The 13,663-nt window shown below is 34.3% G+C and overlaps 1 protein-coding gene across 1 annotated transcript in view; it reads left to right on the top strand.

Annotated features, from left to right (window-relative positions):
- The window catches only part of DTHD1 (death domain containing 1), a 75,401-nt gene that overhangs the window by 17,723 nt on the left and 44,015 nt on the right, over positions 1–13,663 (top strand). Inside the window, exons 4-6 of the mRNA XM_025437288.3 lie at positions 1,886–2,213; positions 4,716–4,895; positions 5,976–6,220. Coding sequence (XP_025293073.2) covers positions 1,886–2,213; positions 4,716–4,895; positions 5,976–6,220 — 753 coding nt within the window. The remainder of the gene's footprint in view (positions 1–1,885; positions 2,214–4,715; positions 4,896–5,975; positions 6,221–13,663) is intronic.

The raw sequence follows: 13,663 nt of genomic DNA, 5'->3' as shown, positions 1-13,663 counted from the left end.
AAGAAGTTTAAATATTTCATCTCATTCCATCTTCATAGTATTATGGATTAGGTATTAGTTTTAGTTTGTAATAGATGAAGAAGCCAGTGCTTTGGAATGATTTTTTTTAATATTTTTTAAAATTTTTATTTATTTATGATAGTCACAGAGAGAGAGAGAGAGAGGCAGAGACACAGGCAGAGGGAGAAGCAGGCTCCATGCACCGGGAGCCCGATGTGGGATTCGATCCCGGGTCTCCAGGATCACGCCCTGGGCCAAAGGCAGGCGCCAAACCACTGCGCCACCCAGGGATCCCCTGGAATGATTTGAGTATATTATGTCAGAGTTTGGGCTTTTGTACTAAATACAGATGGATTTGATTATTGATTCTGTGACTTACCATTGGTATGAGTTTCAACAAGTAAAATTTTCTAAGCCTCAGTTTCTCTATTTTAAAAGGTGATGACAATAATACCTGCCTAACTCCCTAAAGAGGATTAAATGAAACAACTTGTAACCTAAAACCTGAGCACCTGGCTGGCTCAGTCAGTAAAACATGTGACCCTTGATCTAGGGGTTGCAAATTCCAGCCCCCCATGTCAGATAGAGAGATAACTGAAAATAGTATTTTTTTTTAAATGAAACAATGTATAACCTAAAATCTAGCCCATAGAGAGAGCTAAAATATTGGCTATTTTAATAATTATTATTGATGTTTAAGGTCAAACAAATAATGATTGATCTCAAATTTGAATTCAAATGTTTAAGATTCTAAAAGCTTTGGCAAAGGTGATAGTTATAAAAAGCAAGAGTATGACAAATGGTCAAAAGAGGCTTTTGTATTGATTCTTCAAAGATTGTGAATATTTTGCTTCTAATTATCCTTATTAAGCATAGGTTCATAGTACTTTTGTACCTTTCTCAGGTTTTCTAAAAAACATGGTAAGTATCATCATTTGATATAATGTGTTTGGATAATTCCAATACCAGATATATATTTATCCCCTTTCCTCAAAATTTAGTAAATGATTCAGGAATTAGTATGTGGTTTATCAAGAAGCATTAGTAATATTTAGATTCATATTGTAAAGTGAACAAAACAGACATCAACCACATAAATAATAATAGCAACTTCAATAGTAACAATAGTAATAATAACTCATGTATAGAATACCTACTATATGCCAAGCACAGCTTTTTGTTTTGTTTTTTTTTCAAGCACAGCTTTTTAATTAATTAATTAATTAATTAATTATTTTTTAATTTATTTTTTATTGGTGTTCTATTTACTAACATACAGAATAACCCCCAGTGCCCGTCACCCATTCACTCCCACCCCCCACCCTCCTCCCCTTCTACCACCCCTAGTTCGTTTCCCAGAGTTAGCATATACTAGTTCATTTAATTCTCACAACCTTCTTATGAGACAGATATCATTTTATTATAATTTCACAGTGAACAAACTGAGGCACAGAGAGGCTGAGTATCCTGCCAAAGGATACAGGGTTAATAAGTGGAAGAATTGCGATTCACACCAAGACAATGTGGCTCTAGAGTTTGTGCTTATTTATTTATTTATATTTGTTTTATATTATATTTTTTTCAATTATTTTATATTTTTTCAAATTTTTATTTGAATTCTAGTTAGTTAACATATAGCGTAATACTGGTTTCAGGAGTAGAATTTAATAATTCATCACTTAGGTACAGCACCCAGAGCTCATAACAAGTGCCCTCTTTAGCACCCATCACCCATTTAGCCCATCCCCTGCTCGCCTCCCTCCATCAACCCTGTTTGTTCTCTATAGTTAAGAGTATTTTATGGTTTGCTTCCCTTTCTTTTGCATTTAGCCATTTAGTACATAAACCAAATAATTGGAAAAATTATGTCTTTTTTTCCCTGCAGGTATTTTGATATGCTGAGTGATAGCAGCCCCCAAGTGTCTTGTTATATTACAGCACCATCATATATTCTACAATATCTAGAATGCCGGATAATTAACAGCATGAGTTCTTTAATAGTGAGTGATAATGAAGAGTTGGTCAGTAATGTCATCACTGTTGAGTGCTCAGATACGGAAAAGAAAATTCCATTTCCAATATGCATTGCAATTCCATTTACTGCACGTTACAGGGGAAATTACAGAGACATCATGGTAAAAATGTCTGACATAAACCTTCAATCAAGTTACCTAACCCCAAATTCACTGGAAGGAATGAGAGGAAGTTATAAGGTTGGTAAATCCTTGGCTACATCTACATTTGCTATTTGACTCCTCTACTAAATATTACTTAGACTACCAGATTGTGGATAGATGTAATTGCTCATCAGTAGCAAATGGAAGGGTTGATTAGATTAATGCTAGTGAACTCACAGAGTTTTTGCTATCTTTTGATCTTTATGATCAAAGAATAGAAATTATTGGCCAAACTTAGGAATGAAGAATGTGGGTCCAGGACCCAGTAAATGTTGTATTTTCTCCCGGGAAACAAAATTTAAATCATGGCTTAATGAATGTCATGCCTTAAACTAGCATTAGACTAACATTTGTAATGTGATAGACTCTGCCTAAGTTTAAGAACATTAGAATCCTCGGGTGATACTAGCTATATTTTTATCATTCATCAGTTGGAAAAATATGCAAAAAAATATGAACAATTGTATGTGTGTGCCTTGCCTCCTTATAGTTTTTAAGTCTATAGATTGTGCCTGATTCATACACAGAAGACAGTATATGTGGTAGTTAGGATGTGGGTTGTGGAGGAAGATTAGCTGGGCTTGAAATCTGGTTCCTGCACTTCCCTGCTGTTAGTGTGGGTAAATTATGTAACCTTTCCATGACTCAATGTCGTTATCTTGAAAAATGAACACAATATTAGTGTCTACCTGATAGGGTCATAGGGATTAAATGAGTAAATTCACTTACAAAAATAAAATGAAACCTATAAACATGTGTTAGCAGTTAATACATTACCATTTTTCATGGTAAACTATCATAATAACTCAGGGTTTCTCTATGGTCACAAATTCATGTTTTGATGACAGTTATAACAGTTATTAAACTTAGCATACAGTTGATGGGAACTAAGGTTCTTCCGTGGGACACTGAATTTATTTATAAACAAAATATTTGTCTTTTTAGTTTTATGTAAGTCGTCATTATTTGAAGTCAAAGGCAAGGAATAAATATTTTAAAATTCCACTAAAGAAGAAATTCTCTATATCTCTTCTTTTTCTTTTTTTGAGTTACAGACAAGGAGACAAGGTTATACGGTAGACTATGAAAGCTAAGCCTATTCTAATTACTTATTCCAATTCATGTCACTAACATATTTTATATTTAGTCTAGAAAGCCTGTATGTCTGGTCAGCATTGCCCTTGACTGTGGTTTTTTAAATCTTGATCAGTCTGTGTGATTGTCACTGTTGATAGTGCATGTGACTTTCACAAAGTGAGCAGGCAAGATATTTTGTAAATGGATCATCAGAGCAAAATGGAAAACAAAATAAGAGGACCATTGTCTACTGGAAAATATAAGAGCATATACTTTTTATAGTTTTCTAATGGTAGTTATCTCTATTTTTAGCTCAAAAAATTTTAAACTCTGGATTCCTTCCAAAATTTTATGCAGTTCATACGACATTTAAGCATTCTAATTCTGGAGTCAGATAAACAAACCATCATCAGAGTTCTGTTCATGACACTCCCCTGCTTAAAAACACTTCCGGTTCCCAGCATCTGCCAAATGTGCTCTAAATGCACAATCCACTCTCAGTTCCGGGAGGACATTTCTTTCTTACCTCTCAACATTTTCCCTTCAGCCAATGAATAACATTCATCACACCCTGAATTTTCCCAACAGCAGATTCACGAAGTGATATTGTGAAATGTCTTCCTTAGTCAGTTTTCAAATGATAGATTATTTTCCATTGTGATTGTCCCTGAAATGTTTATGTGTGTGTCTACATGATTATCCACTCATGCTGGGGTGGAGCCCGGCTGGTGTTTGGGGAAACATGAATAGATCAAATGACTTTTAAGTCTTCCTCTTCATTTTAAGCTTTGGTGATTACACCAGTAGATAATTTTGTTTTCCTTTATGTACCCTAGTTCCTTTTTGTGTGATAACAAAGCTTGAATACATGCCTGCAAATATGCATTACAAATTTAAATGTCACTACATAAAAATGAAACACAAATGTCTCTTTTCATTTGGGAGTCATTTGCTCCCACTGCACGAAGGAAACAAATAGAGAAAATGACTTTACTAAGAGATTGTGAGTTGTTTCAGAAGGAAGAAATTGCTGACAGAACAGGTGTTCTAGCTTTGGATAAACTACCCAAATAATGAAATTTGGAATTCCCTAAAACAGTATTGAATTTTCTGGCTAAAGGCCAATATTTAAAGTTTATCCTGGTAAAGGAAGATAGGATTCCAAAAACAGTTAATATTTGTGAAAACATGAAATGTGAGTGTCCATTCACTATACATTTTTGGGGGAATTTAATTTAAATTTACAAATATATTTATTTCTCTCTTTTCTGTTGTGTAGTTCCAATTTGAGAAATTCATATTTACTTCTACTTCATTTCATTTCATGAAATGACCATCCCTTTGGGGTTAATGAAACCTTTCAACTGTGGGAGATTACAGGAACAGCAGGTAGTGTACGTACAGCAGATACTCCTAGAACAGTGCTGGGTTAATGTCCTTTCATGTTCTCAATCCATACAGGGGGCCTGTGCTGAAGTGAAAGTGTACACGTTGGGTATCTTTTCTGTTGTGTCTTGTTTAAAGAAAGAGTCCTTCACAGTAACAAAGAAGGGCCTTACTCTTAAGCCAAGCATGGATTCCCGAGTGTCCTTAAATTACCCTCCAGGAGTTTTTGGCTTGCCAGTGCTGGTACAATTAAAGGTAAATATTAAAAACCGGTGAGTTTCTTCTCATAGATTTTGTGAGTCATCAAACATGGTCCAAAAGGGATAAAGAAGGTACAACTATTTAGTATACTCGTAAGTAAATTCTCTTATACTTTAAGTGACCTAATATCCAGTGTCATCAGTGATAAAGTGATGATTTGGAGCATAGTGAATCTCATTCCAAAATAAATCCCTGCTTTATTTGAAAGCTTTCTCAGCCACGTTTGTGTATGTGTGTGTGTTTCTTAATGATATTTATTGACAAAAACATATTTTGAATATCTATGATAGAACTGATGCCAGACGTTGGGACATTCATAGGAGTCACGATTTACATCTGAGAGGAGGCAAACAGGAAGCTAACAATTAAAATATTTATGACTATGAATATTTGGTTATATTTAATGATAAAACAGCCCTTTTCTGGAATGAGGACTTAATATATACAAACACTATTTGCAAGGTATACACAAAATATACTGGAACATAATTGTACATTTTAGAAGATACACATTCTCAATGTTTTCTGTCTTTGCAGCTTTGATTCTTCCCCATGTTCTCTTGTTTTTCTGTTATTGTAAGTTGTTAGCAAAGAAGAAAAATTAGGGAAGAAACATATTATGGGCAATGTATTCATAAGTATTTTCCATAAACTTTGAAATTTTAGAATCATGCTATTTTTATTAGACATTCTTATGTGAGAGGAAACAAATAAATACAGTCTTGTTTTTCTAGTTTTTAAAGATCACTTGGTCTAACAACAGTTCTAATTAGAAATTATGTAAAATGTCTAATTTGTTTTCTAGGTCATTTTGTTGCCTACAATTAAGAGTGCTTCTCAGTTATTTATAACACAGGATAGGAAACCTAGATTTCAGGAAGACTTTGTATAAGGGGGACCAAATGCTGTGCTTTTAAAATAAATTAATGCAGTATTGATTCTAGTCAACAATGCATAGAGAAATATTTAAAATTAAGTTCTATCAAATTTTCAGAAAATTCGCTTAGATATATGCTGATACTTTGCATCTTTGCTATTAAAGTATATGAATATATGTATTTCCTCTTTATTTAGGTCCAACCAGTTGATCCATCTTTGGTGACATATTTAAAAACACAGCAAGATACTTCCTACCCGATAGTATCCACAAGCCCTGTGATCCATGTTAAACACCCATCAATACATCCTTTCCAGAAGCCAGTCACTGTATTCCTACCTTGTTCTCCACACCCTGATAAAAAGACTCTTGGTTCTGAGATAGACCCTAAAAGAACGGCCAGTGCCACAACAAACAGGATCATACCTTTATACCTCAACCGGTGAGTTAAATCCTAATATTTCTGACTGACTTGATGATAAAGAAAGAAATGTAAATAATTGAAAAATGTAATTCGATGTCACATACTTAAATATCAGTATTAAAACGCTATGAAACGTTTTAATTTAGAAATAAAATATTGTAGATCCACAAAAGGTAATGATTTTAGCTGCAATGGTCCCAAATATATACTTTATGATGAGGTTGATACAGAAGAGGTAAAAAGTAATCCTTGGTTTCAAAGAAATTATGATATGGTTGATTATAAAGATGTGGTGTGGTGATTTTAATTTCATATTTAAGAGTGTTCTGTTAATGTAGGAAAAGGATTAATCTAACTTTTCTGAAACAAATTAAATTTTAGCCTGGATTTGCCATATAGGTGGATTCTTTCCTAATTTTTATGATTAAATAAAATTCCCACCAATAAGATAAATATACATATTAAATTACTAGCCAGAAATGAAATTCTAAAGGACATAGTAACAAAAAGGATACACAAAACAATCTTGATCTTAATTACTGTTGTTTCATTTAATATTTGTTTTCTTTTCCTAATGAAAAAGGTAGAAAGGAACTTTGTTATTCTTCAAAGGATTTTTTTTTCCCCTCTGAAAAACTGGGAGAGAAACAACTTCAGACATTGAAGTGAAAAACTACTGTTAATTGAGAAGCTACTGTATGCCAAGCTTCCTGTGTATATTGTCTTATCTAATCTCCCCACCACCTTATCTGCATTTTATTAGTAAGAAGACTGAAACCCAATGAGATTAAGAATTTGTACAAACACTTATATCTACCAAGTGGTACAATCTTGGATGCACCCACATGTCTCTAGATCTACTCGTGACTCTGTGTAGCCATCAATTATTTAGTTTGAAGTTGCAAGGCTAGAAATTGAGAAGTAGATTATTTGTTCTTTCCCATTATGTTTGCAATTTAGAGCAATAGTAGAATATTAGGCTGTGGCTGGGAGAAGAAATTAAGTTTTCCCTTGCGTTAGAAAAGTGAGAAAAAACATACAAATATATATGTGATCCAGTTATATATACTTCTACTACTTGGAGATTGAGCTATCTATCTATATCTATCTATCTATCTATCTATCTATCTATCTATCTATCTATCATCTATCAGTGGCAATTTAGTTAATCCACATCCCTGTGTATCATGGTAAAGTAAGATTTAAAACCAGAGATATTCTGGAGCTTCCAATTTAAAATGTACCCAGTCTAATAGAGTAAGACATTCTTTTTAAAATATTCCCTGAAATACATACTACATATATTTATATATATATAATATATATACATATATATATAATATACATATATTTTTTAAGACAAGAACTTAATCTTTAAAATGGATTTTTACCAGTAACCTGTTGCTAGAAACTGGTATTTCTACTGTATATAGAGGATGGATGGCAAAGGATAAATAAAAATAATTTGTGACTGATATGTACTCAACATCATAAAACAAAGCAGCTCCATTTGCAAGAAAGATGATAGAAAAATAATTTGTCCATCCCTTATTGTCTCTTCCCATAGTCTGAAAAATATAAATTTATCTCTGCAATGCACGGATATCATTTTTTGAAACTGATTAGATCAGTGTTCCTTTGCCCCTCTTTTGCTATATTTCCATATCCCTCAGAAGTGACAGAGTAGAATGCAGAAAGAAATTGGAGGCATGATTTTTCATTGTCAAAAATGAAATTCCTACAAGTATAGGGATAAGTGTAAAGACAATAAGAGCCCTAGTAGAAATCATGCTGAGGGAGGCATATTTTAATACATTTAATCGATTCAAAACATTTCAATCCTAGCTATCCCAGGTAGTAGAAGATTACACATGACAATCCAGATAAATTATACTCAGTAAAAATAATTAGACACTGAAAATTGATTTATAAATTATGCACATGGATCTGCTCTCCAGATCTAAAAGAGATTCAGGTGGCTGTCAAACTGGAAATACATCGATAAATTTTCATTCAAGAGTAAGGGGAAAAAAAACCCAACTCCAATCCTACATGGTTTCTCAAGGGAAAAAAAAAATTAATGCTAATCAAAAAGAAAGATTTCAAAAGCAGAACAAAAACATCAAAAAACAAACTATAGAAATAAGGATAAAGGACATCATCCTGATGTTTCACAGTAACTTGAATAATGAGAATCACAGTTACCTGGAGAGTATTGTGGAAATCTATTTTGGAAATTTAGTAGTATCCAGTAAGCAAAATTTCTGAGAAGCAGAAAGCCATCAGGATAGATCAGAAAAACACAAAAGGACAACAGGATGAGATACAAAGATAACAAGCAGAGATGAAAAGGGACCAAGGTATGATAAGGAATCATTTGAAGTGATGTCACCTAATAATTATGGGTGCCATCAAAGGAGCAACAAAAACAACCATAAAAGAAGCAATAATCAAAGGCATAGTTGAATTTAATTTCCTGATGTTGATTAAAGCCTTGACTTAGAAAGTGCTGATTGATTACTAGATACAATTATGAAAAAAAACCCAACACATACATAAGCATAACACAGAAAATTGAAATGTTCATTTAAATAAAACATAATTCTATAACAATCCATTCGGCAGAAACAGGTTAAGTGAAAAGGAATAAAATCAATCTTGCCTCAGTCTCATTCATAAAAGCATAAGAGCAGAAAGGAAAAGTTTATATGTCAAAGGATAACAGAAAAAAAAACAAGAAAACAGCATGGTGGTGTTAAAAAGAAAAGGTGATAGAAGTAAAATCTTCAGGTATCTTCAAAGAAGTTTAAATGGCTTAAACATAATCTACACTGTTGTTCATCTTGCGTAAATCTTTAATATTTTAACATCTCCTTTGTTCATCTTACATAAGTCTTTAATATTTTTAACACCTCCTATGTTATATTCGAGGTGATTTTCTTAGATTTGTCATATATATATATATATATATATATATATATATATATATATTTATCAGTTGTTTCAACTGTTCAGTTCACTCGTTGTAATCCTCATTTCTAAAAGACTATTGGGGGATGCCTGGGCAGCTCAGTGGTTGAGCATCTGCCTTGGGCTCAGAGCATGATCCTGCGTTAGGATCTAGTCCCCCATCAGGCTCCCAGGAGGGAGCCTGCTTCTCTCTGCCTATGTCTCTTGTCTCTCTCTGTGTGTCACTTAAGAATAAATAAAATCTTTAAAAAAATAAATAAAAGGCTATTGGCATATTTTAGAAATCTTATTTTCCCCAAGGTGATCTGTTTTTCATTATGCTATTTCTTTCTTTATCCCTTTAATCATTGTAAACATACTCATTTTATGGTTTCATTAAGATTATTCTATCACCTACCTATTGACATGATGTTTACTATTATCTATTAGCATGGTGTAATCTAGTACATTGTCTATAATGCTGGTTCTATCCTTAGAAATTCATTTCCAGATATTGATAATGATTTTTAGTGAGATCAACTTTTCTTCTCTTCCCTCCTGCCAAGAGCTGCTATGTGTTTATGTCGATTTCTTGAGCCAATGTTTGAAGAAAGTTTGGTTGGTTTTGTTTTTACTCATTTCATGGCCAGTGCTGCCCTTCTGGGATTCCAGTTTTATGACTAAGTTCCAGCTATAAGCTAGAGGCTGTATCTAATGTACCTGATAATATGTTAAGCTGTAGCTCCCACACACCTGGTGTGTATGCATGGTTGGTGGGGCAGGATATGTGTGTGGAGGAGGCTGATGAGGATAAGAGTATCCATAGAATCAGTTGCTCATGTTCCTTAGGGAGAGAAGAGAATTCTAGCTTTCTGAGATTATTTTTTTTTAAGATTTGATTTATTTATTTGAGAGAGAGCATGAACACGAATTGGGGGGAGGGGCAGAGGAAGAGGGAGAAGCTGACACCCCACTGAGCAGAGCGCCCTCTGGGGCTGCATCCCAGAACCTGGAGATCATGACCTGTACTCAACGCAGACACTTAACCGTCTGAGCACCGCAGGCACTCTTAGCTTTTTGAGATTTTTGTTTGTTTCCAACTTTTTGAGATTGTTTTGTTTGTTTCTTTTAGCTTTTGAGTTCCTCTACCTTACTCCCTGTGTATCTATGTGTGTGAGAGAGACTTTTGTCCAGCATTCCTATGTAGTGGGAAGATGGCCATTTGTCATCAGTTCAATTGGCCAAAGTACCAATTTCTTTTTTCTTCTCCGTTTCTTTGCTATATATGCTCTGTTAGAAAATCCTTTTTCTATCATGATTAGGTGAAGAACTCTGGTTTATTCTGTAAGTGGTAGCTCAACCCGTTCCTTATCTATCAAGACATTCTAAGATCTCCAGGAGGGATTGATTTTTTCTCTCTTTGCATCAGTCCTATTCTTTGTGTACATCCCATATCATACTATAGTATTATTAAATTCTCTTTTCCACTTAGCATCACTCAGCCCAAGTACAACATAGTAGGTGCTCAAAAAATGTTGCATGAATTAAATAAATTAATGAATAAATTTTTGGTAATGTAAATAGTATTAGTAATCCTTCTGTACTTTTTAACAACATTAAGTTAGTATTTTATAATACGCTCTGTTGTTATTAGTGCTAGATATGGTAGATGCATTTTCTCTATCCAGTGGAACATAAGCCAGTAAAATGAGACCCTCTATTAGCTGTTTATTTAACATACTTTTACCATAGGGTGAAAAAAGTTGAACATTTTCTATGGAAATGGAACATACTGAAGCATTCTATGCCTCATAAAATAAAAAAGACAAAAACTAGCTGATCCAAAACATAGTCTAAATATTAAGAATTAGAGGTCTTTATTCCATCACATTCCTTTATGTCTGAATGATTCCTGGAAAAAGACGAGAGTCGTTTAATTATAAGCCAGGAAAGATTTCTTGACACTAATGAAAGGTGAAATTAATTTATTAAATAAAAACTTATTCTGTATTATGTAAGAATATTTTAGAGAGTTAGATGGGAAAACATTTTGCTTTTGCAAAATGCCATGTCTGCATAATGCTATTGGTTTTAAGATTATCTTGTTCAAATATAATATGTGAGTCATACACAAGAATATTTGTAGGGGCACCTGGGTGGCTCAGTGGTTGAACGTCTGCCTTTGGCTAAGGTCATGATCCCAGGGTCTTCGGATTGAGTCCCACATTGGGCTCAGTGTAGGGAGTCTGCTTGTCCCCCAGCCGATGTCTCTGCCTTTTTCTGTGTCATGAATGAATAAATAAAATCTTTAAAAAAAGAATATTTGTAAAGTTGATGTGTCATATCACATAAGAATAAAACAGACAAGTTGGTAAAACTACTATGTAACTTAAGAAATTGAAAAGAAACTATTCCCCAGAATAGCCAACACAGAAGAACAGAGTTGGAAAGGGGGCACTACCTGACTTCAGGACTCACTATAAAGCTAAAGTAATCAACGCAGTGTGGTATTGGTGAAAGACTAGGCAAATAGATCAATAGAGCAGAATAGAGATCCCAGAAATAGATCTGCATATACATAGTCAACTGATTTTTGACAAAGGAGATAAGGCAGTGCAACGGAATAAAGACAGTCTTTTGAACAAATGGTACTGGAACAAGTGGATGTCCATATGCCCCCTTCCCCCCTCCGAAAAAGTCTAGACACAGACCTTATAATCTTCACATAAATTAACTCAAAATGGATTATAGACATAAATGTAAAATGCAAAATTATAAAACTCCTAGAAGATAATATAAGTGAAAATCTAGATGACCTTGGGTATGGCAATGACTTTTAGATACAACACCAAAGGCATAACACATGAAAGAAATAATTGATATGCTGGACTTCATAAAATAAAAAAAAATATTCTGCTCTGAGAAAGACAATATCGAGAAAATAGGATGAACCACAGACTGGGAGAAAAATATTTTCAAAAGACACATCTGATAAAGGACTGCTTTCCAAAATATACAAAGAACACTTAACAATAAGAAACAAAAAACCTGATTTAAAAATGGTCCAAAGACCTTACCAGACACCAAAGAAGATCTATGGTTGGCAAATAAGGATCTGACAAGATGCTCCACGTATGTCATCACTGAGATGCAAATTAAAACAAAATGACACGTCGATACACATCTATTAGGATGGCCCGAATCCAGAATACTGACAACCTAAAATGCTGGTGAGGATGTGCAGCAGTGAGAATTCTTATTCATTGCTGGTGGGAATGCAAAATGGTACGTATACTTGGGAAAACTGTTGGTTTCTTACAAAACTAAACACACTCTTTTCATAAGCACTTCTTGGTATTTATCCAAAGGAGTTCAAACCATGTCGACACTAACACCTGCATATAGATATTATAGTAGATTTATTTATAGTTGTCAAAACTTGGAAGCAAACAAGATGTCCTTCAGTGGGTGAATGGATAAATAACATCCATACAATAGGAAATCACTCAGTACCAAAAATAAATGAAGTCTCAAGCCAAAAAAAACAAGGAGGGATCTTAAATGTGCATTGCTGAGTGAACAGGCCAATCTGAGAAGGCTACACACCATATGGTACATACTGTATGACATTTTGGAAAGGGCAAAACTATGGAGAAAGTAAAAAGATAAGTGGTTGCCAGAGGTTGGAATGCAGGAGGAACAAATGGGCAGAGTACAGAAGATTCTGGGATCCCTGGTGGCACAGCGGTTTAGCGTCTGCCTTTGGCTCAGGGTGTGATCCTGGAGACCCGGGATTGAGTCCTGCGTCGGGCTCCCTTCATGGAGCCTGCTTCTCCCTCTGCCTGTGTGTCTGCCTCTCTCTCCCTGTGTCTCTCATGAATATATAAAATCTTTAAAAAAAATAGAGAAGATTCTTAGGGTGGTGAAAACACTCTACATGATATTATGATGGGTACAGGTTGTTCTGTATTTGTTCTAACCTATAGAATGTACAACATGAAGAGTGATTCCTAATGTAAACTATGGACTTTGGGTGATTATGATGTGTCAATATAAGTCCACCAATTTTAAGAAAAGTACCACTTTGATGGGGGATATTGATAATGCAGAGTCTATTCATATGTGTGGGTAGGAGATAAATAGGAAATCTCTATATCTCCCTCTCAATTTTGCTGTAAGCCTAAAAACTTCTATAGAAAAAAAAAATTTAAAAAGGAACTATCTTCAAAAAGTTCCCAGCGATGTCTATTTCTACTTGTGGAACCTTGGAACAGATATTTTATTATCTTCAGAAAAACCTGAGTACCTTTAGTTGTGTGGCATTAAGGCATTTATCTCAGAATAACGTGTCGGGGCACTACTGGACCTGAGAAAGGCAGTCTGGAGTGGACATCTGTTGTGTTGTCGCACCAGCCACTTTATTTTTTGGGAATTGTATCACAAATTCTGGAAATTGTTCTTTCCATCTATGTGGATATAATGGGAGTTCTCATGTTTTTCAATGTCCCTGTT

This window comes from Canis lupus, chromosome 3, assembly GCF_003254725.2.
Source record: "Canis lupus dingo isolate Sandy chromosome 3, ASM325472v2, whole genome shotgun sequence".
Classification (NCBI taxonomy): Eukaryota; Metazoa; Chordata; class Mammalia; order Carnivora; family Canidae; genus Canis; species Canis lupus.
Note: the sequence above shows the minus strand (reverse complement) of the source record. Positions and strands in the feature narration are given on the sequence as shown.